This window comes from Ixodes scapularis, unplaced genomic scaffold (assembly GCF_016920785.2).
Source record: "Ixodes scapularis isolate PalLabHiFi unplaced genomic scaffold, ASM1692078v2 PGA_scaffold13__105_contigs__length_92229423, whole genome shotgun sequence".
NCBI lineage: Eukaryota > Metazoa > Arthropoda > Arachnida > Ixodida > Ixodidae > Ixodes > Ixodes scapularis.
Genome location: NW_024609839.1, coordinates 88,973,029 through 88,997,346, shown reverse-complemented (window position 1 = coordinate 88,997,346; position 24,318 = coordinate 88,973,029). Strand labels below are relative to the sequence as shown.

At 49.2% G+C, this 24,318-nt stretch overlaps 1 protein-coding gene across 1 annotated transcript in view; it reads left to right on the top strand.

Moving 5' to 3' along the window:
* The window catches only part of LOC120841875 (sister chromatid cohesion protein PDS5 homolog B), a 63,191-nt gene that overhangs the window by 1,912 nt on the left and 36,961 nt on the right, over window positions 1-24,318 (top strand). The window contains exons 2-13 of the mRNA XM_040212872.3: window positions 7,008-7,151; window positions 9,998-10,195; window positions 10,474-10,560; window positions 11,039-11,136; window positions 12,321-12,447; window positions 13,602-13,682; window positions 14,385-14,525; window positions 16,019-16,134; window positions 17,633-17,727; window positions 19,012-19,157; window positions 19,807-19,958; window positions 22,351-22,464. Of these exons, the coding sequence (XP_040068806.1) occupies window positions 7,044-7,151; window positions 9,998-10,195; window positions 10,474-10,560; window positions 11,039-11,136; window positions 12,321-12,447; window positions 13,602-13,682; window positions 14,385-14,525; window positions 16,019-16,134; window positions 17,633-17,727; window positions 19,012-19,157; window positions 19,807-19,958; window positions 22,351-22,464 (1,463 nt within the window). The 5' untranslated portion in view covers window positions 7,008-7,043. The remainder of the gene's footprint in view (window positions 1-7,007; window positions 7,152-9,997; window positions 10,196-10,473; window positions 10,561-11,038; window positions 11,137-12,320; window positions 12,448-13,601; window positions 13,683-14,384; window positions 14,526-16,018; window positions 16,135-17,632; window positions 17,728-19,011; window positions 19,158-19,806; window positions 19,959-22,350; window positions 22,465-24,318) is intronic.

Below are 24,318 nucleotides of genomic sequence, written 5' to 3'. Positions count from 1 at the left end.
TGAACGCAGGGGGCCCATGTCGCTGGTGTTGCGACGTGAACTTACTGAGAGAAATTGCCCCTTTCTGAGCGGGCCTAACAAGTCCCCAACTCATGCACATCGTAAGAAGTTCTGAAATCTGTATTCCAGAATGCATTTGTAAGTAAGAGGAGGAAAAGGAGAACTTCAGGTGTCCCGCAAGTTCCTGATCACTGCGAGTGCAGGCTGTTGCTATGGTGAAGGCGTCTTGGACAACAGAATGTTGCGGAGCTTGTGGGTTTGGGCCACTACCTGAGTAGGCGGCGTGCAAATTCAACGAGACTGTCGTCATTGGTAAAGGCTGCACGGCTAGTTTGCAAAACGACAAGCCTGAGAACAAATCGCCACGGCATTGTTCCGGGTCCCGGGGATCTGGAAAATATAGCCGACACTCGAGATACTTTGGTACAACAAAACTACCAGCAAGGAAGCCGCCTGTTCATGCAGGGAGCAGTGCGCGTTCGATCGCAGCGCTAGAACCCCACTGTCAGACCGCATCTTAGTAGCCTCTTTGAGACCAATCTTTTTTCATTACAATCACTTCTATGTGCTGGGAGATGCTACAGAATCTCAACTCGATGTTGACGTGATGTTCAGTAAGGGTAAGCGTTAGACCCCCTTCCGTAGCTCCCAATAGATGTATTTCGACCCGTGTTGATGTTTCTACTACTACTGTCGCAAAGGGACCAGGGGAACATACTTGGATCAGGAAGTGTGTGTACCAAATAATGCGGAGGTAAACTTTACTATATTTATTTGAGCCCAATGTCAAACAAAAGCAGCAAGTTGAATCAACGGTAGTTTCACCGCGATGAGAGAATCCGCCACTCAACAAGGACAACGAGGGTACAAGAAAAATCGAGGTCATCGTTTAGGCTACTTTTACGGGAAAGGTCGCGGAAGTGACGTGATGGCATCTGATTGGTGGAACCAGTGCCGCCACCAATCGGTCGCCATTACGTCACTTCCACGACCTTTTAAAATGTATGTGTAAATGTCCAACCTAGCCCTCCAGGATCCACCACACAAAGGTGCATAGGCCTTAAAGCTCGCGTTGCGTCATGCAGTATAGCACCTCCGACTCATCATAAGGGTAACCATAGCAACAGCTCGACACAAGCAGTCTTAATGCAGTCATGAGCAACCATGTGAACGAGCCTTTAGTTTTTGACTTCTTCGAAGAGACGACAGGGGAGCGCTTGGGTTTTGCTGGCGAGTACTGTCGAGGAGATTAAGACAAACACTTTCCAGAAAGTTTCCCGCTGCGGACCTCCTTTAGGTATTTTGTTGATAACCACACGAGAAAGAGATGCAAAACAGAAATACCTTTTGGTCCAGTTTGTCATTACATGTGTGCTTAAAGTAAGGTTTTGTCGTGCGTGCACAGTTCACCCTCGGTGTGAAGGGTCCTGTTGCATCGATCACGGCGACGATGTCGAAATCAGTTGAAGTCTTGGTTGCTGGTGAGGTGAATTGGTTTATTCCACCCCATTTGTTTTTGTTGACGGTGTGTAGACAACGCCTAGCAAAGCAGTCTCGCGGAGGAAAATGGTCGGGAACGGCAGCCAGTTGCTGAGCGCTTTTTCGCGGAGCTGGGCGTCGAATCCTTCCAGCGGCCGCTGTGATGGCTCCTCCCAGTAAGGCGCCCGTTTTGACAATGTCATCAGCCGATGTTGAGGACCGCGGGGGAAAACAATTGGGGCAAAGAATATTGTAAGAGAGGGGGCTCAAGCTACTGCCCATTTACAAACGGTGCAGTCCTTACCTTCTTTACACTTATGTGCAGGGTTGGAGATATTAGGCTAAAAATTGATTTTACCCAATACATTGAACACGCGCTGCTAGATAATTCTTTTTCATGAAGAGGGGTACGATGACCAATGGCAACACGCTCATCAAAATATTAATTTCTTTTAGAATGCTCGATTTGGGAATCCAACCCTTTGGGGCACCTCTCGGAAACTAATAGCCAGACTTGTTTAGTTCGGCTTCTGGAACTGGCCACTGTCTGCAAACTGGAAAAGAGAAAATTACAAAAGCACTGCCACAAAGTGGAAGAAAAATGATGCTTCACGATGGAGTTTATTTCAATTAACCTCGTTTGGGCAGCATTGCAGATGTTGATTTGGTTTTTCCAGCTAAATATTAAACTGGCTTGGAATATGAATGTTCCAATATTATTATTAATATTAATGGATGCTGACAGGGTAATTATGCTCGCCAAGGTTTTGATTTGCATGTGACACTTGAAAGCCCAACTAACCAGAACACAATTTGTGGCTCGAAATTCGGTTTCTTTCGCCCCGAAAACTGCCGATCGAGAACTGGCCAGTTAGAGTCGCACTCACTCTCTTCTCCGTGGTCAGGTGCCATTCCCTATGGTTTAGATACAACCACCAAATATAATCAGTCGTGGGTCATCGAAGGCACACACTCAATACTAAAAATAGAAAAAGAAATATGATACCCATTTTCTGTGGCTTCTAAAAAAAAAGTTGCGCAGCCACATGACTTCCGGCAACACTCCTCTCCTCTCTATATTTCTTCTTCCTCCCCAGTCCAGTTCAGGTTTCGAGCAGTTGAGTTTTTTTTACTTTATTAAAACTCTATGTGCAGCTGCAGCAAAATATTGATTGGGTAGGCCTCCGACACCATGTTAGAATGTGAGGCACAAAATTTAAAAAAATATTCTTTTCGGGGGTGTCAGTGTCTTTATAAGTAGAAACAAAAAATTATTAAACCTAATTTTTACTTTCTATTGGGCGAAAACATGTTACTAAAGATGTCTAGCTCTAATTATGGACCGATACAAGTAAGGTATGTTTGTGAATTGTAGCACTGCACCTCCATGGTGCATATGAAAGGGGATAGCTTCCAAAGGTTTCTTTCTTTATTTGGAACCCCAAAGTCTGGAGAGTGGGAAGGGATTTACAGGGCAGCTGGGGACCCTGACAGCCTGATCAACTACCCAGCTCGCCTGCGCTCTTTTCCTTTACGGTGTTTTTGTTTCTGTGCTGCAAGCAGATGTGAACTTCATACTTTTAGACCTTTAGCGCATGGCGGGAGATCGCCTACTGAAATCGAGAACCGTCGTCCATTGCCAACAATGCATTCCTTTTTTCATACTTTTGTCTGCTATGCACCGAGTTTTCGTGTTCTTTGAGGCGGGCGCAGTGCATCATGGAATGTGTCAAGCAGCTGCGCACTCCAGCTGCACACAGGCTAACACAATCTCCCTGTTGAAGGCACAAAGGGAGTGAGTCTTTGGTGTAATCGGGTGGAGTGCAACCATTTCGAGTCTCGCTGCGGTCAAAGTTTGCGACATGCCTGCTTGTGTATTTCCTGACATCTCTTGTGGAGTCCCACAGTTTGCTTTGTTTTCATCTGTCGACTGTTGTGTCGTGAAGGAAATCTGTGCCACATATGGCAGCTGGTACTCGGTGTCAACAGTTTTAGGATACAATGTCGAGGCTAGTGTAGTTTCTACAGTACTGCAGTACTGCACTGCTGCGAGAGCAGGTAGTTTTGTCTCACGTTTCATGCGCTCGCACAACTAGCACTTCCACAGTGGAGTATTGCGGAAGCTATGCTTGCCTTGACAACGTAGCACAGTGCAGTTCATACTGAGTATAGGTATAACAAACTTCCTGCACAATTTTTAAAATGTTGAGATTATATTTGGGGAGCGAGGGATCAGTTTTCTCATATTGTTTTGATAAAGTTTCTTCTTTTTATTTAAGTAGTTTAGCTTGCCATACACAGAAAAAAAGAACAAGCAAGACAGACAATTGGTTGTCTGTCGTATCATGAGTCACTGCCATCTAGCTTAACTTTCAACCCTTCTGTTGTCTTTTGCTGCCAGACATGTGCACATTATTAGAAAAAGAAACTAGGACTCATTACTCAATCAACAAGTAGATATGTGACTTGTTGCTGTGGCTTTAAAAGAATGTATCGCTAAAACTCGGCATTATCTCGATACATATTACTTGACATCCAAGCAAGGAGCAGCGCTTCACTTTTATTGTTTCCCAATAATATCTGAAGCAGTACCCACCTTTCTCATCTAATGCACATTCTCAGCGGTGCTACTAGTGATGTGTTCACTGGAGGAATCACTTAAAAGGATGCTGAACCGAAATTTGGATTTCACAAAATAAGGATGCAATTGAGTGAGGATCGCGACGTCACGTTTCCTGCAGTATAGAGGAGGAGGAGGGGAAACGGCCTTGCTTCCTTCCTTCCTTCACGTCCTTGCGGAGTCAAAGCGAGAGCAGGAAAAAACGCAAATCTTTTGGCCTTGTTCAAGCGCGCTCTTTTTTCACAAAAATACGACCATCCGTTGGAGCTTCATGAGTGATGCTCTCAAATTTGTAGCGTCCCGCCTAGCGCTTCTGCGTTGTTTTCTGAAATCAAAATTTCGGTTCATCATCCCTTTAAGGGCTGCTTTAAATCTTTGCCACGATTGTAAGCGCCTGCCACATATGCAGAAAGGGATAGGGACACGTGATATGCTTTTCCAAGTTTGGCAGGAGGCTGATGTGCTACCACCCTGCGCTTTATTTAACGAAGAAAACGTACGATGATGATGTTGCTTTTGTCTCTCATTTTCTTAGCATTTAACTTTGTGTTCAGTCAAGACATGGGGACAGTATTGCTGCTGGCGGGGGAAACCATATTGTGTGCTGATCCCTATTCACACGTTATTGGGGCTCCTCCGAGTGAATCCTGCCGTCTAGGGTCTATTCACACAAAGGAGGGTCGCATTTTGAGGTCACACGTGTCCATATCACGGCTGTTAGCCAATCCTCTTCATCTGGACAGAGCTTCAAAAAGCGACCCTTACCTCGGAAGTAATTTCGTGCTTTTTTATTTTTTATAGACTTCTTCTTTTTTTGTACAGAACGGCTGCATCGAACTGTTGTGAGGGTCACGAGTCAACTCTGTCCATTCTGTTGTGCAAACGCGGAAGAGTTTGTATAAACTCTTCCGCGCAAAGGAGAATGCTATTTTCCTTGGTATTTTTGACTCCTCGGAGTGGCGGAACCTAGAAGCAGACGTGGTGGGCCTAGATTGCTGGCAAGCCTATGAGAAACACCAGGGAGCCGCAAAATATTGTCACGAATAAGAGGAGGTGAACGTAAAGCTGAAAATAATAATAATTTGATAGTCCGAACTAGTTTGCCAGACTCGAAGGGAAACTGAAGCAATTTTGTATTCGAGGAAAAACTCCTAAATCATCTTCATTCGGCCTTTAAGATCGCGAATGTCGAGATCATTTTTAAATTTGGTACACGGAGGTTGCAGAAATGAACTTTCCAAGTACCGCTGAAGTCTCTCTTTTCCCGGGCCGTGACGTCGTATTAGGAGTTTTTGGAATCTTCGCTCTCGCGCATCTTCAGCGCCTGTCAAAGCTACGCACGCGCACACTCGCTTTTTTAAAAAAGTTCAGAAATAGACGTCATGCAGGGAAATATACACCTGGCAAGCTCGCAATTACATACGCCGCCCACACAAGCGACACGCGCTTGGCGGCCCAGAGCTCAGATGTCACGACTCGTCGGAGGTTTTTCGTGTTCTCTCGCGTTTAGTTACATCTTTGTTGAAAACAAACGTGATATTGGGATTCACAAGATGAAAATACATAAAAATTCATTTCTAACTTTTTTTTTTTTTTTTTCTTCAAAGAAGTGTTTTAGCTTTCCTTTAAGAGAAAGGTTCTTGTGTCAAGGAGAGGAGGGCGACCGTCCCAAGGTGGCGGTTCCTGTCGCATTTATGCTCGCAGTGATTTCCTGAATGTTCAGAACCAGAATTAAGAATGCACGATTAGAGCCAAGAACGAGCTGGAACTTTCCAATAGAATACAGAATAATAAAAGGAAGATGCGCCGAGAGGGCTGCAAATTCCGTTCCTCCACACGTGGTAGCCGAGCGCGTCGGCGACTGCGCCTCGCACGAGGCAATGTCACTGACGAGGCCCATACTAGCTTTCTATGGCTCGGTTTTCTTAGTAAACACCCGTGTCATGCGTGCTCTAGAAAGATTATAAGTTGACTGGCAATGAAATGACGCGAACCCGTCGAGACGGAACCAATGTGGCTAACCTTTCATCGGCTTTCTTTTTCGCGGTCTTCGCTCTCTTTCTCGTTTGTTCTCCCGAGAACACCCGCGTCGACGCTTACGACTTGCCACCCTTCACTCGCGTCTTTATCTCCCTGCCGAGCGCTTTTTAGCGACGTTTTTTTTATTTTCGTTCATTCGGGGCCGACCAACTTGCCGCTGTACGAGCAAATACGGTTAGGATTACCTGTCGTCCAGGGTGGTGCTTCCCGAAATCCGCTATCCTGCGGCCCCCATCAGCCCCGGCTTTTCGCTATTCCACGAGCTCTTTCGAATTCGGCGCATGAACACCGGTGCAGAAAGTTGGCGCCGACATTTTATTTAACGGTTAATCTGAGTGAATTAACGAAACAAGTAATCCTAGCAAAAGAAAAGACAAAAAACAAGGATGCGTGCCAGCAGGAATGAACTGTAATAAAGTAGAAAGTTGGGCTAGTTGGTTTTTGTATTTGTCATTATGTACAGCAGGAATGACTGTTTCTAACAACTTTAGCGAGCCGTTGGAGCACATCTTCTCAAAACGAGAGCAATGTCTGGACGCCACAACTCTCAGTTGCGGCTCAATGTTGAGCTGCGACGCCTACTTTGTTTTAGCGAATAAATAAATAAATTAAACACCTTAAAAAAAATAAAGTAAAAATAGATAATCGAATCATTAAAAATTTAGCACAAACCAGACACCGAGTGTGGTTTGTACGGGACACATCCCTGATCTCTGTCGGTTTGATCAAGCTTGCGTCTACCTTTTTTCTCCGAGCACCTCTGCAACTTCCAGCCGATTCTGTCGGTTGTCCCGCAGTTTGAGAAAGGAGGTGCGCCTCGGTTGCCGAGAGCTTCTGGTGTGCGCGTACCGAGAGAGTTCCCTCGCAGGAGGCGACTGTGATGCGGAGCCCCTGGTGAGCAGCCATGCCGAAGGCGGCGGGGCCCCAGAACCCCCCCAAGGTGCTCTACCCGCCTGGGGTCAAGGAGATCTCGGACGACCTGAGCACGGACGACCTCGTCCGACGCCTCAAGGTGGGGCCTTTTCCTCTACCCCCAAGCAAGGAGTATTTAGCCTGCCAAACACGGAGCCCTCAGTCGTACGAGGAAACGGGACAAGCGCTGACAACCAACGAATTTTTATTCGAAGGAAAGAGCGGCGTAGTAACCGCGGTTGAAAATCTAAACTCGCTAAGAAAACGCAAACACTAAAGGCCCTGTCACACTCGGGCAACAGTTGGACTACTCTATCCGGCAACACGGGGAAATCGTGTTGCCAGCGACCCTGTCACATTGAGGCAACGACGACAGTCGGGCAACGTGTTGCTGCCGTCCGGCAACCGTGTTGCCCCGATCTGTTGTCCGACAACCCTGTCGCACCGCACTGACGGCGAGGACAACGCGGGGAATACTCCGCCATCTTGATTGTTTACCTTCGTTTGTGTGCAGCGCGGAATCGCTGGAAATGTGACTCTGCAAAGTGCTAATGCGTTCGAAGGGCCGGAAATCACCGCGGGACTACATCAACCAGTGACTGTGATTAGAAAGCTTGACACGGGGAGTATTTCGCGCTCTTTATTTTATCAAAACGTTCTTCATCTGCTGACAAAGCAGATAGCCCTAACCGAGGAAGTCTCATGTTCGTCGTCTGTTCTGCTGGAGGATTACTTAGTCTCGTGGACAGTTCTCGCTGCAGAAAAGCAAAAACCTCAAAGTAAGCATAGCGATTTGGCTTGTCTTGGTTTGCCACAGCGCACCCCCGTGCTAAGGGGAAAGCGCACCTCCAGAGCGAGACGCCTTACAATTCCATGATAACGCTTCGGCCATATAAATGACAGACTACGATATCCTGGCGGTATCTTTTTCCAAATCGAGATTTAGCGAGGATACGTCGGTATTGCGAGGACATTCATTTGCATTCTTTCGTACGTTTAGTTATTTTTTGCCAACTCATTTATTTAGCTACGACTCTTATATAGGTGTGAGTAAAATAGAACTAAGTTGGCAGGAGCAGTGGATGGAAGCTCGGGAAGAAACTTAATGAGTTCGGCGGGATTGTTTTTATTGTTTGTTGGCATGCCGTTTTTGTTATGAAGTTCTACACATGAAGTGTAATTGACGTGCATAATCAAATGACAAGTGCTTTGTTTTTTCTCTGAATTAAGAATCGCTGTTTTATTACAACCTTTAGAACTTGAAGAAATTATTAATTTATGGGCTCAATATTATTGTATTATTGCACTGGCATTCAATACCTAAAATAACCATTCACAGCAGTTCATGCTGTCCTTCATCACTTACCCTCTCGCCCTGTCTGGCACTTCTCCACGCAACCAAACGCTAGTTTTGTGTTTGAGGGACTCACTCCTGCTGTGCAATTGATGATAACAAAGAGTTGTGTGTCACTGAGAAGTCAATGTAGACATTGCTTTTTAGTTGAACACGCCGACACATTAATCTTGACATAATGTCTGCATTAGTATGAATAAAAGTTATTCTACGAGAGTTATTTTTGCTGCTCCAAAATGACTCGGACCAATCATATCACTGCGGGTATGTCGACGGGTCATTTCTTGTTTCCGTACCTTATAAACTGCATTTTTTTTCTTTTCTATTCTAAAATACTGAACAAAAACTATTTTCATAAATAATTGAAACGGTTTGCACCACTTATATTTTGTATTTCGACTAAAAAAAAGCTTTTAGCGGCTCTGACCAGTAGTAAGCCTAGGGCCAAAGACTTCACATATTGCGCGCTTTCGGCACTGCGGGTCACCCCCGTAGGTGGAGGAGGTTTCCGCGTCATACGGTTAAAGTATGACGCACTGATATTTTGTTACTCTCTTTATGCCCGCTGGCTTTCCTGAACACCAAGAGATGTGGAAACCGCAAAAAAGGTAGACACTTAAATAGCATTGCAGGGCCCCTTTAAGGGCTAGTGTCCCCAGTTTTGTGTCCACCACAAAATAAGTGTCGACACAAAACCCTGGACAGCTACCGCCATTTAAAACGATGGCGGCAACCTTTCCAGTCTTTCCACTCTGGTTTTCATTAGAGTGGAAAAGCTGAATTTCTCTAGGTGTCGTCCTAGAAGTCATCCTTGAGGTCGTCCTAGACGTTGTCCTAGACGTCATCCTTGAGGTTGTCCTCGAGGTCGTCCTAGAAGTCATCCTTGAAGTCGTCCTAGAAGTCGTCCTTGAGGCCGTACGGAAGTCATCCTTGAGGTCGTCCTAGACGTTGTCCCTGAGGGCGTTCTAGACGTTGTCCTTGTGGTTGTCCTGGACGTCCTAGACGTCGTGCTTGAGGTCGTTCTAGGCGTCGTCCTTGTGGTTGTCTTGTACGTCTTCCCTTAGGTCGTCGTAGACGTGCTTGAGGTCGTCCTAGACGTCATCCTTGAGGTTGTCCAAGAAGTCGTCCTTGAGGTTGTCGCACCATAGTGGAAAGGCTGAAAGTTCTTTATTATAGATGTGTAGCGATGTTCTTTTGCGGCAAGAAAACTACTATTTCGTTGATAATTTTTTTGTGATAAAATGAAGCTAGGAGATTACGGCGCAGAGGAGACGGCTGGGCTTACTTGTCGATGTAAATGTGATGGTGGGCGATGTCCCAACTTGAAGAGCCATGTGCAGAAAAGTGGCTCTAATTCATGGCTTTCCAGGTTGCCGGGAGGTATCCAAATGAATATCTGACTGATTTTGCGATTACAATGTGCACTTGTTATTTTTATACGTCAAATATAAAGATTGAAAGACAATGAGACACTGTAAAACCCGAAATTACATTTCGTACAAAATATTTCTGTCTTTCGACCCACCCTTCCCTTAACACACATACATTCCGCGTTTGTAACGGGCACGCATACTGTCCTGTGTCCCCGGCAGGAGTGTGCCCAGACGTTCCAGAACCTGAGCCAGGACGACGACAACAGCGCCTACGTGCACCTGGCCCTGCACCTGGCCGGGGACGGCTTCCTGGAGCACAGCAGCAAGGACGTCCGCCTGCTGGTGGCCTGCTGCATCGCCGACGTCTTCCGGGTCTTCGCCCCCGAGGCCCCCTACAAGGACCCCGACCAGCTCAAGGTGACCCTCCACGCACCTCCCTGGCTCGCGTCGGAGTTTGGGTCGGGGTTGGTCGCGCCCTGGCTGGGCCGAGGGAGGGTGCGACGGAGTGCGGATGAGGCCGTCGATCTGGCTTTGCACCATGCTATGTGCATGAAGAGTGGGAAGTGTCGGTGTACCACTTAGCTAAGTTAAATGTCAAATTAGTCCGAGATTGTATCCTAAAGCGCTCAGAATTGTGTAGAATGAAAGGCACAGTTGTGATGGACAGTGTTTTTTCTTGATGTCTTATTTTGCAGACAATCTTCCTGTTCTTCATTGAGCAGCTGCGGGGTTTGGAAGACCCCAAGGACCCCACATTCAAGCGGTACTTTTATCTGCTCGAGGTGAGGGCTTTTGATCCGTCATCCTTTAGAGTGTGGGTCATGAGACCGTAGAATCTTTGCTTCTCATGCGTTTGAACCAAAACAAAAGGTGTTACTCCCCTAAGTGGCCACGCATAAATATACGGTGTGTCCCCGAAAAATGTACTTCATGTTAGCCCAACTTGGCAAAATATCACTGCCCCCTCGAGTCTGTAAGAACGGCGGACGTCGGAGAGCACTCCGACGTCACATTGTCACCAACCTCGCTCCGACACGTCGATTGGCTCACCACCGTAGTATTCGCGCTCTCCCAAGTCGCGGTGTGCAAGGAGCCATGAGCCACACTTGAACCTGCTTTAGACCGGGTGAGGCTCTCATTTGCTTTAGACCGGGTGAGGCCAAACTGCCGCAAAGAGCGGCAGTTTGGCCTCACCCGGTCTAAAGCAAATGAGATTTTTGATTTTCCCGCATTCACGGTGTGCCGTTTGTTTCTGACCAGAACCTGGCATGGGTGAAGTCGTTCAACATCTGCATCGAGCTGGAGGAGAACCAGACCATCTTCTGCCACCTCTTCTCGCTCATCTTCACCATCGTCAAGTGAGCGCAGAGCACATACACTCTTTTGCGGCGTGGATGCCCGCCCAGTTTTCGAGGTGGAATTTAATGATGTAGTCGCCCGGCTTCGCGGTGCAGTGTCGCCCGGGCATTCTCACGCAAACAGAAACGCGCGCCGACGGAATCTACCCGCCTGGCTTCACTGCCAATCGTCGTCGGTCTCGTTACGGGCTACCCTCGCTTCGCAGTACGACAACAAAACACCACGACGTGTGACGGCTGCTACTTGAACCCCGTCGTAGGAGTTCGAGGTGCTTTCCATGCCTCGACGGTATTTCACCCAACTCCATTGCCACGTTATCCTGTGTAAGCGTAACTGCAGTTAAGTGTGCCCAAGTAATGAGGATATAAGTAACTTTTCTTTTTTTTTTTCCCAAGATCCGGTGGTGCACTTTGTACAACGGCGCTATATATATACTTTTATTTCTAAGTGTGGTTCTTAACTGTGCGTAGATGGTGCCAAAGTTTGCGACGGAGGGGGAACAGCGGCTTGCTCTTCTGGCAGTCCGAAAACGGTCTGCAGCGTGGCGGCATAAGTCAATTGCTGTAGCACGGTGCCGTCCCTCTAAAGAAGTGCGACTTATATACCAACTTCGTGAAGATGGCCATTTATAGGGGGTGGAGCGACTTGTAGGCAGGAAAGTATGGTATACACTTTTGTGTCTCATTAACCACAGTAATAAAGGCCCTGTTCCTGGTGAAACTTTATTGATTTCCCCCCAAAATATTTTGGCGGAAAGTTTATTTCGTGACACAGAGCATTTCCCCATAAAAGTTGTTTGAGAGTTGTTTGCGTTCTGAGATGCTTCTATCTGCATCCGACGTCAGTTATCTCGTTACTTTGTCGAGAAGTAAGAGTTTGAAATGTAAGATTCGATGTTTCCTTTTTTTTTCAACCGTCAACTGGTTTAAGAACTTGCTACTTCCTCGAAGCGGCAACGAAGGTGGGTATGTGAGAAACGTGAGATTTGCTGGAGTAAGGTGCAGTGTGCTCCTCGCCTTAGGAATCTCGAAATGACGGGAGTTTCTCTAAAGTGCTGGTAGATCTTCGGCGGGCCTATTCCGTTGGATACGAGGACGCGTCCCGGTCAGTCGTGGCACGTGGCGGCGAGGACCTGTCCCTCACCCACCACTGACGGGGGCTTTCTTCTCGGCCGCCATCCCAGCGACAACCACTCGAGCAAGGTGAAGAACTTCATGCTGGACATGATGTGCCCGCTGATCACGGAGGCCGACACGGTCTCCCAGGGACTACTGGACATCATCCTCAAGCAGATCATCGAACCCCGCAAGGTACGGAGAGGGTCTCCCATTTCATTGGCCCTACGCCAACAAAGCCGCGTCGGCGTTGCCCGTACAAGCAGCTCTTCCTGAGTCGATGTAACGCGGGCGACGCAAACGTGCAGCCACCCCTACGGCACCTGGAGCGCATTGACAGGTCTGTTTACAGTCGTGTCCTGCCCGTATATAAAAAGAAGTCTTGAACTGGCACCAAATGACGTTGCGGAAGCCGTCGTGTCGTGTCGTTGGACGTCGCAATCCTGGCCGTTGGGACTAGAAGGCCCGGAGAAAAGTAGGAGCTAGCGTCGTCATCGCGGACTGCCAGCTCGTGGCTACCGAAGCTCCTGCAGGCTGTCGAGCTGAGGAGCGACCTGTGGCAGAGCGGGCGTCTGTCACATCCAACACTGCCGCTACGCCGCCGCCGGGACGACGGCCGGTGACAACGTGACGCATCCGCGACGTCATTGGGCGGAAATCGAGGGACCGCTCTTTAGGACACGATAAACAGAAGTGCAAGACACTTTCCAGGCACCGTACAAATTCTATGTCAGGGTCGCTCATAGCCACGTTTGGAGAATCTGAGCCCCTCTGTTTCTCGTCGTCCCATGTGGAGACGAGGACCACTTGCCCTTTCACGTCGCACGACGTCCATTTGCTAGCTCGCGTAAGAACGCCATCTTGTTGCCTAGGGCCGTACGGGCACCTTTGGTAACGGCTGTCGGTTTTAGAGGTTGTGCTCGTAATTTTAGGCAGGGTGTTAAGACACCGGTGGTCGCAGACTGCTTTCGCGAGCGGGAGGACGGTGACTGTTTTCCGGCCGGTCGGCAAAAGCTAGTGATGGCTGGCAACTCTGATCCTAGGCAACTATGGGGCTACATTGGCCGTACTGTAAAGCGTAGTTAATTTTGTGCCTAGCCTAACCTGAGGTAGTCGTACTGTACTTCTCTCAGATGTCTACGCAGTTCAGCTTTAGTGTGAAGCTCGTCACTAGGCGTAACACGAGAATCTTCCCCTTCTGGAGCGTCGTGGTTTAGGGTCGTTCTAAAATGTCTAGCGGGTTCTTGCGGTTGCCATCTCTGCCTCAAGAACTCTGCTTTGTGGCGCACTGATGTGCTAGCTCTCTGTGCAAGCCGTGCGGTCTTGACGAAGGTTGTTGCCTGCCACAGACGCAGAACAAGAACGCCTACAACCTGGCTAAGGACGTCCTCAAGCGGACCCTGACCACCATCGAGCCTTACATCCAGTCGGTAAGTGCCCCTTACGGAATTTGAGTCATTGACTCGTTGCTTTGTACGGGATCCCTCCACAGACCTCTCTTTCTCGCGTTGGTCCAATCTATTGGGTCACAACTTCGCTCGGTGTCGCGGTGTCGCGTGACGTAGCCACCTCGGTGGCAAAGAGCCGGCCTACGGATCCCCGGTTGGTGGGTTCAAATCCCGGCCGAGAAGCCCGTATTCTGACGGTAAGTCGTTGCGGAGGAGGCGTGGAACCGAGATTTCGGTCGCGCCTAAAGAGATCCCTGGGTGGTTCCGAGTAATCCTCAGTTCCCCGCCAAGATGGGCCAGATGTTGTTCGTTGGTTTGGTACGTAAAACCCTGAAATTTGCTGTCGGTGTCATATGGTGTTTTGTGACCTCGGGGTGTCCCGTGACATCATAATTTTCCCGCTAAATTTAGGAGGGGGAAAGGGGGTGGTGTAAAGATGTCTTCTAAACTTTAAAGTACCGCTCGTTAAAAAAAAAAAAAAAATAAATAAAAAAAAAAAGGGAAAAAACTATTGCACCTTTGTTGCATTTAACATAATGTCTAAGCCTGGGAATGTTTTTTGTCCCTTTCACCTCTGTTTACCGTCCCGTTCTCGAGTCTTACAGTTGCGATAGACCTTGGTGTGATGAGAGATAACTAAGGCTGGTATAGTGGAGATTGTACGGCCTCCCTCCCGTTGTGCAGTTCTTCAACAACGCCCTGGTGCTGGGCCGGACGTCCAACAGCAGCGTGGCCCACGTGCTCTATGAGCTGATCTACGAGCTGAACATCCTCTGCCCCAGCATGCTGACCGCCGTGCTGCCACAGCTCGAGTTCAAGCTCAAGGTGGGAGCCTCCTCCGCCGTCCCTGGCGGGGCCTTGCCTTTCCGGAGGGTTGCCTCTGGGCTTTTGGGTGTTCGGGTTTTACCGCATGATGCGTTTTATGTGGCATTTTTTTTTAGAAGATCCTCACGAATGTGCGTCAAAACAAGTGCCACGAACGAGTGATGCACTAGGAGCATTACAGACATTAAGATTATATTTAAAGATACGTAAATTAGGAGCCCAAAGTGGGTCTCGAACCTGGGTTGGTGCGGTGGCTGTCGTGCTATGGCCACTGAGGTACTAGCGCAGCTGGCGTGGACGGGTCATTGTTTTTATTAAAACGGTAGCTTTATAGGGCCAACCAGCTTCACGAGCTGTGTAAGCACGAAATGTGTACCATATTTAGACGATAGTAAGTCGACTCGATTGTAAGTCTACCCCCCCCCCCCCCCCCCCCCCTTGCACGTCGGCAAAGAAAAAAAAAATCTTTAGAGGCGCATTTTACGACGAACACGTGAGAACGGCGGGGGATGTCTTTCGAAAGCCTCCAGCACACGATGGATGCCTGCTGGTGTGCTTTGGCTGCGCATGCACGCGCGAGGCGCATGTTATCGAAACTAGGATGCTCCTGTTGGAGGCGGGACAACTGAAGCTGCTCCCCAACGTTCTCGCTGCGTCTGTGACTAGAAACTACGATGACTTCGCACTGGTGGTGTCACTCCCGTCGTCGTCGGTGCCACGTCCTCAAACCACGTCTTCGGCATCGTCCGACGAAATCTCGCACTTTGCAAATGACAGCATCAACCTCATCTTCCGCGCTCGCTCGAGGATCGCATCGTACGTCAGGGTAGGGACCGAAGGCGCACTTCTGCGGCATACGCCGCGATCCCAACCCTTCACCTCGGAAGGCATCCCCCCCTATCCGGACTTTGGCCTGCGAAACCCTCTTCGTTTGCCGCCGCAGTTAAGATCCCCGCAGCTGGAGACTCCACTGACAGGTCGAACTTGCGTCCAGGAGCACCAATTAAGGTTGCCACAAATGAGCACCGAAAGCCTAAACTGCCCGGATCACGGGTGTCAATACAAAAAAAAACTTAGTTGGCACTCCAGTGCAATCTCGACACTCGATTAAACGATGTGCGACCGTGGCCATCTCGGTGGCTCCGAGGCGAGAGCGCTGGCCTTCGGATCTTCATGTGGCGGGTTCGAATCACGGCCGAGGTGCCCGCAATCTGACAGAGGCTTATTGCGGAGAAGGCGCCGTGGTAACCGAGCTTTCGGTTGCACGTCAAAAGATCCCCAGGTGGTCGAAATTAATCCTCAGTCCTCCGCTGGGGCGTGCCAGATGCCCGCCGTTGGTTTGGCACGTAAAAAACCCACAAATTTGACTTTTGACGTGCGACCGTGAATCGTGCGAAATACTGGGAAAAGTTAGGCGTTTCTCTGGCGTGCTGTCTGGGTAATGGTAGAAGCTCGTGTGGTACTAAGTTCCCTCGCCTCCTTGTGGCCCGCAGTGCAGTGACGAGAAGGAGCGGCTGAGCGTGACGAAGCTCCTGGCGCGTATGTTCTCCGACAAGAACTCCGATTTGGCTGCCCAGAACCCCCTGCTCTGGAACTGCTTCCTGGGACGGTGAGTGCACTCTCTTCCCCGGCGCGCTCGGGGATAAAGCCGTCTCTCGCCGCAGACGGTTGGGCAGATTAAATGTAGGGCCGTCTGTGCCTTACGACATTGCGTCTGCGGGTTGGAGTCTAGCCGCTCGTGAACGGTTTTGACAGTCGTTTGGACGCAGCAAGTTGGAGTCTGGGACATGAAAGTTGCGAGTGTAGCTTTATTTGAGAAATGAATCTGTAGGGCATGATTACTACCGGAGCTCACTTGGAAGATGGCCCGAAAAATGAGCGTCTGCCCGTAGCGATTTCAAATTTCGATTGAGGGTGTATTTCAGTGGTGCATGTGAACTGGCCCTAACTCTTAGGCTAAGCTTTCTTTCTCTAGAAAAGGACACGAAACACCCTCGCCACGTGTAATAAATAAATAAACAATATAAACGGCAAACGCAGATGGCAGAGTTGTTGGAGGCTCGCTGCAGCCTCTCTCCATAGCCACGGCGGGCAGACGGCGGCGCTCCTTTCGACCGAGTTTCTCGTCCGCTTGTTGCGCCTATCGACTGACCTTCTGGTGCCCTATGACACATGGAGCCAACAATTCAGCTAATTCAACTTTGTGTACTCCAGTTTGTAAAGAAGGATACAGCACAAAAAGCTACTCAACGTAGCTCGAAAGTTTTGTTGTTGCGTTGCGCGCTGCATTTTATAAAAATGTAGAATTGCGGCGCTTTTATTAATATATTTCTCCAAAGTGGCGGATATTTGTGTTGCCCCAACCGGGATCAGCCAGGATGACATGACGGTGCCAAGCGCCGTCGTGCTGCTAACGACAGTTGGGCTCAGCCGAGACCTCGGTAGAACCGGACAAGTGCCCCCGAGTCCTGGATGGCGGTGTGTGCGGCCTAGCTGGCAAACACCAGCTACATACTTCAAATCTCTTTTGTTTGTTCCAGAGGAAGAGAAAGGCGTATTGCATTTGTTAAATGCTCATCAGCGACAACGAGTCTGTAAGATCAGTTTGCTATTTTGGGATGATTGTGCAACCGGATTTGGTTTCGTTTTAGTTTCGGCCGAGCTGGAACTCCCCCTGTGGCACAGTCTCGGTACGGTCAAACCGGGTTACAGTGGGGACCGCTAACTGCTGTTAACCTAACGAGTCTCGACGAGCCTCATGACGAGGGCGTAAGTTAGAGTTACAGTCAACGAAAGTTCACTGTAACTTTGAAAGTAGTATCTATACTTTGTTTGACCAGAGTGCTGTGAAAGGCTGCAAGACACGTAAATGCACAGACTAAAAGCGCGAGGTCACTGCGCATTCGTAGTGCTCGACTGGTCGAGCCGTTAATTGCACGTGCACGGAAGAGCTACAAACAGCGTGGCACTGCTTTTTTGGGGCCGCTCTGTCGGCTCGTGACGTTGGCTGCATTCTGACTCGCACTGAAACCAAGCGTAGTTTCTCAAATGTCTAACTAAGGAAAGTAGCTTTGGATGCTTCTAAAGGAATGCTTTCTGGAGTGCAGGTTCAACGACATCAGCGTGCAGGTGCGCATGCGCTGCGTGCAGTACTCGATGCACTTCTTGCTGAACCACCCCAAGTTGCGGGACGACATCACGGGTGAGGGCCATGCTCTTCTCTCCTCTCTGGGGACGCCGTCAAAACTGTTCCATTCTCGAGCCTGGCGTCGTCAAGCCTAGAAACGCTTAGATAGGCTATAAGTAGGGTTACGTCTTTTTGGCCGCAAAAAAATTTGAAAGGCACTAGCCAGTAACTTTTTCTGTCAATTCAAATTTCCAGGTCACAATAACAAAAAAAGAAAAAAAATCAAGAAAGACATATTGTATTTGCATGTATATAACGCGAGGACAGGTTTTGATGACCTCAAAAAGAAAAGAAAAATTTGTTATTACTGTTATAACGTGAGCTGAGGCCGTGTAAATTTACCGCACTGGGGGGCATAGCACAAGTGAAAAGGCAATGGAAATGGAAGATATATCAGTTTGTTTTGACTGCACTCGTCCTCACTCATGAAGCAGAAACACCAATGCACTAACACCACTCTGAAGCAGAAACTAAAAAACGTGCAGGCAGAAAAAGGACTGCTGGACTGTATACACGGATACAGGATCACACTCATCCTTGTTCTGGTCCCTCCGCATAAACAAACACCTCACGTTGCACGATTGCGTAAACACAGTCAGTGGTCTTGGCTTGGTTTGTGTTGACTTAACTTGGCTTGAATTGGCCGGTGCCCGCATTCCCGCATTTTCGCTACAGCGTGCTTTTCGGCATGTGTTGTACAAACACAAAAGCGATAAAAATGCTTTTCATGTTTTCTATATTGCCCCTTCACGTGGCCCAATAGCTAATGAATTCCCTTTCACATTCACACCTCTTTTTCCACCCGATCTCCCGCATTGAACCGGAGGGATGGCCTTCTCCAGGTGCGGCTGAACTCGATTCTGAATATAACGCCAGGTGGCTTTGTCCCGAATTTCGAAAAGAAACTGGCCTTATATTCCTGCAAATACGGTATTTTTTTAAAATAAATTTTATAAGAGCACAGGGTCAATGGTCCCGAGGCAGGCAGGCGGGCGAAGAAAAGACAAAAAGGAAGTGAAGACGTTCTCTGCCCGAGTAGCCAGACAATTGGAAGTGCTCCTGTCTAACCCCATCTGAGATCAAGATGCTCCGTGGTCCTCGAGTCTTGCTGAGGAAGCAACAGGGGCATCCTTTTCTGGCGTTGTTCCGCAGGCCGTGGGTTGCCGACCCCCGCTCTAAACCGTACGACCGTCAGTTGCACCCACTCCGCAGTAAGCGCCGAAACGGCGGCAGGAGAATCGGGGAGTGACGTCTTGCCTCCGCGAGCTTGGCTTACGGAAAGGGGCGTTCCGGTTGCAGAGTCTCTGCGGCAGCGGCAGCACGACCCGGAGGAGACGGTGAGGTACGAGGTGGTGATGGCCATCATCAGCGCTGCCAAGAAGGACTTCACCGCCATCACGGAGGAGCTGCTCAACTTCGTCAAGGAGAGGACCCTCGACAAGAAGGTAAGAGCTCTGGCTTCGGCGTCGCGCGGGCGTCGCAAGATCCGTCGGTCACCCGATCGCATCGTGTATCGATCAGCGACCTTGCATAACGTCGTGTTGCCGCCGCCCGCTAAATTCATTGGATGGTAGCCACATGGTTCTGACGGTGGCAGCAACAAGATACCGACAGAGTGAAGTCCCGGAAAATCGGACTACTGTATCGAGAGGACCTAACACATTGGTGTCCTTTGCAGTTGGCGAGTCGGAAAAATGACTCTGCCGCCACTCATGGAATGCGTCTATGGACGAGTCTTCTCGGTACCTTTAGTGAGTCGAGAACAGAGGGACATGCTCCTCCCCAAAAGTCCTCCGCTCTTTCCGACGTAGTGGAGTAAATGCCAGATACGAGGAAGCGACCAGCCGTGGCTAGCAGAGAGCCTCGTGGAATGGACTCGCCCCGCCACTCTAAACCCGCAGCCGTAACGATTGTTGGCGTTTAAAACGAAGTGGTGCGGCCGAGGACGCTTCTTTTTTCTTGGCGAGAACGACCGGTAGCTTGGCGCAAGAACGTCGCGCGCGGGCCGCCTATGGGTTTTTTTAGAGCGAGTATTTGGCGGACTCGCATCGCGGAGGGTGCTCTACCGGTCAGCGAGGTGCAACCTTTGTGCAGTTCAAGATCCGCAAGGAGGCTCTGCTGGGGCTGGCCCTGCTGTACAAGCAGCACATGAGCAGCGTGGAGCTGCCCCAGTCCACCCTGGAGTGCATCGCCTGGATCAAGAACAAGGTGCTCCACGTCTACTACCAGACCGCCCTGGACGACAGGTGAGGCCCCGCTTCCCTCCAACTGGTGCGTCTGGCGTCGTGTCTCGCCGGTATAGGTGGTTTTGGGGCGGCAGCAAACGACGTCGCGGAAGCCGGAGTGTTGCACTGTCGGATGTCAGTCACGGTGGTTGGTGTCAGAAGTCCCGGTAAAAGGTATGAGTGATGACGAAAGTCACCGTCGTCGCTGATTCCCAGCTTCTGGCTGCCAAAGTTACTCTGGGCCGTTGGGCGTGAAAGCAACCCATGCACAAGCAGCATGAAACTCGAGGGACCCCTTTTTGTGCCGCGGTAAATGCACCAGTCGTAACCCGTTCGAAGCCTTGGATCCGTGGGCGAGCCCATGGAAACGTGACGCCGGCGGCGAAGTTCCTTAGCCGCCACGAGAGCTGTTGATCCTGGACCGATTTTTTCCCGCGCAGAAAAGGTTTCCGTGCCGCCGTAACCAATGGGGACGTGAGAAGGAAATGGCGCATGCAGACGTCGCATCCTGCCCGAGTCCCGGGGTTGCCGGTGTTGTCAGAGTTTCCAAGTCGCGCAAATGGCGCCATCTCACCGGTACTCGTCTAGATGAAATTATTCGGCCCCGTTCGACGCGATGCATCTGAACGACAAAGACTGCCCGAAAAGATCCGTGGAATCGAATTGGCACGAGCGCTACATATCCATGCTGTCTCCGTTTGCTCTTTATTTGATTATTGCCTTCTCGCATTGCCGAGGGAATGTTGGACATTCTCTCGGCACTGCGGGTCAGCGTCGACTGCGAGAGGAAGTCCGCGAGAGCAGTGTTTCTATAGTCGGTTACAAGTCAAGAAGGTAGGAGAAGCTCCTACCACAAGCGTGATGCACCCGTTTTTAATCTCTCCGCAGTCGAAAGAAGAGTTCACTGGAAACGCTCCTTGTTCCGCTTCAATGGATTCCCACTTGTCTCCAATCCCACTTTTTAAGAAAGCGACCTTTGTATTTATTGGAGGGGGAAGCTAATCCCGGAAAGTCGTATTTGTTTCCGTCGGTGGGGGAAAACTCTAATCTCCCTCTCGTGGCTTCCACAATGCTAAGTCAAAGTCGAAAGATAAAGCAAATACGTACACAAAGGCAAGACCCTCCTCGCGCGTTGCCCGCGACGTCCCGGAAACGATGGGACGCTATTGGAAGCGCAGGTGGCGGAGGGATATATGATTCCCTTTGAGGGGCATTTGCCGCTACCTTCTTAACCTGTAACCGACTATAATGCCGCTGGAGCCAGGAGCAGGCTGCCGTGCAGACGCGGTGGGTGCAACAAATACGTCGATGGGGTATTCTTTTTTCGCCTGGTAAATTCGGTCGGCGGCGAGAGACTCTTCCGCGAGTGCAGGAGCCTTTGGAGATGCGTTGCAGTAGAACTGTAAAGCAGAAGCATTACCACAGAGGCGCACCGCCTTACCAACCCGCTTTACTTTTGGGATTTTTGTAGCACCCAAAGCCCACTGCATGCGCTCTGGGAAGAAAAAACAAAAAACAAAATGCCATTGTAGCTCTGTCAGTGCCAAGAGCTTGTGCCGGGAGATGCTCTTTCGCGCACTCCGTGACAAAAAAGCATTTGGAACAAAATGGTCGGATGTCTATTTTGTTTCAAACGCTTTTGTTCATGCTCTCCACGGTGCGTGAATGTGAGGCTGATGGCCAACGACTTCACTGTGACGTGTCGCAGCTGTTGCTGCAACTCTATTGTTGATTTTTTTTTTTCAATATTAGAGGTACAATAAAAGAGCCATGCAGGTGTAGGGCAATGAACATTGCAGTTACAAGCAGTCGTATATGCCTCGTACGTAAGAAAACAAATATTACGTCATTTCGTACCACACCAAACCACAGTGCCTTCAAACATAAAACAAAAGTACTACTTAAAAACATGTCGTAAATGACTGAAAATGAATTGGATACTAACATAAAAGGCGACATCACGAAACAGTGCACTAGATGAAACTGCTAGGAGATACAGTCACGAATATGAATAGCAGGTTAATGTCAAGTTGAAAATAAGTGCTTACTGAGGCGAACTCGTGCCTACAGAAAAACAAAAAGGAAGCGCACATTGTGCAACGGCAGCAAAAGGGCAACCGACCCAAAGCCGCTCACTACCGGCTCCCTCGTACACGTGGCACATTCCGGAACGTTTCAAAACAGAACGTCGGACGACGGTTAAGAATGGGCCGTAGTTTTCCAGAATAGTACCGAATTATAAGCGAAAGATCCAAGTCTAGCGGCGTTTGAAGCTCGTTCTTCTGCCTGGTGGCCGTACGCCCTGCCTGCCCAACCACGTACGCGGCAATACGGCCCGTTTCGCGCATTGTGGTGAAAGTGCCACCCCCTGGAAGCACCGGCATGGCAGGTGTGTTTTGGGTTTCCATTGCAGGCTCCTGGTGGAACGTATCTTGCACACCTGCCTGGTGCCCTACCAGCTGCCCATCGAGGAGCGCATGCACAAGCTGTACCAGCTGTTTGCTACCGTGGACGACCATGCCGTCAAGTGAGTGCCTCCTGGCCCCTCGGCTTTCCACAGTTGTATGTCGCACCAGTGGCAGTCGGATCCCCGCAGGTGCCAGTTTTCAAGTCGACGCGCCGGCACACGACGGTTGCACACGACGGTTGTGCGAAGCTCGTCGCTTGCGTGTCCTGAACAAGCTGGTGTAGTCGACGTCCCAAAAACAAAGAATTAGTGGGTAGTCGTTCAGACGGCGGGAGTTTACTGCGCGAGAGTGGGGCAACGTTCCTCACCCAGTCTATGTTTATATATTCTTGCTAAATTTGTTTTACTTATGGAAAGGTAGTTTCGTAAATAAATCTATAGTGTCCCCAAGAAACCAATTTCGTTTTTTTATTTTTTTAAATATATATTAGCTGCGTTTCCAAACGCTCATTCTCTGCCTAAACATAGCCCCAGAGGTCGAAACCAGATGCCAAAGTTTCACAACCTTTATCTTGTTCAAAAGTTATAACAGATTTTCTGAAATGCTCAATGCAAAAATGGCGGTCGATAGGCCTCTTATAACAGAGGAAGCTGAATGGTGCCGGTGACCGAAAACGGGTAAAGAGGGGCCCCATTTTCCTTTAGAAATTTTCAGAAAATCACCCCTAACTTTTTGACTGAGATAACGGTTAGCTCTGAAATTTTGGCATCTGGTTAAAACCGCTAGGGCTACATTTGAGTGGTGAAAACAGTTGAATCATCTCAATTGAAACTTGAGGGGGACGGCAAATTCGTTCGATTGAAGCAAAGCTTGCATTATATAGACTTACAGGATGGGACCTGTACGTTTGTTTGAATTATCCGCAAGTTTAAAATAAGAAAGTTTGACGAGATTTGACTGTAAATATTTTTTTGGCACACCTGGTATATATATTTTCGGGTCCACCACATTCGGGAAGGCGTTTGTTGGGTTGGCGACGTCATTCGCCCTATGTCCCCTCACACACACTCGTGGACTTGACTATTTCGGCGTCTTGCGCTTCAGCTTCCTCATTTACTTTCCTCGTTTCGGGGACACGCAGTTTGAGACGACGACGTCTACGGCATTGCTCGCTTCGTCGGAGTCTTCAACGTTGATCGCGGCAGCGACGAGAGTGGTTGTTATCGACAGATGTTAGAAGATGGTTGTTTCGACTTTGACTCGTTCGTGCATGCAGGGTCGGAGGGCGAGAGCGAAAGTGGCATTGAAGTAGCATGAGTGTGCGATCTTATCGGTAGGAGTGAGACAGTGTTCATCACGTGGTTTATGGGCACCATGGTGTGACTAACTCGAGTGGTTTTGCCTGGTCGCCAGACGAAAATTATCAACATTAGTAAATTCATTATTGCAATTACTAAATCTCCGAAAGTAGAGCATTTCATATCAAGAATAATCTACCCGTTAAATTTTTGCGTCCCAACCCCTTAAAGGGATACTGAATCGAAATTTGAATTTCGCAAAATAAAGCTCTAGAAGCGTTGAACGGGACTCTACGAACTCCGAGACATTGCTCGTACATCGATATCTCAAACGGATGGCCGCACTTTTCGAAAAGAAGGGCGCGATCAAGCGAGGCCTCTGACATCTCTGTCCTCCGGGAGAATTTGAGAATGAGGGGGAGCGGCCTCGCTTCTCTCCTCCTCGCTTCGGTTCACCAGCTCGACACGGGACGTAGTGAGGAGGAGAGGGAATAAGAATCGTGACGTGCCTTTCCTTGTCGGCCTCGTCGGCCGGGTTTAGTCGGGCGCTTCTTTTCTAAAAATATGGCGATCCGCTAGAGATATCGCTGTATGAGTGATGTTTTTGGGTTTTGCATCGTCCCGCCTATCTGTCCAGCCTTGTTTTGTAAGTTCGAAATTTCGGTTCAGTATCCC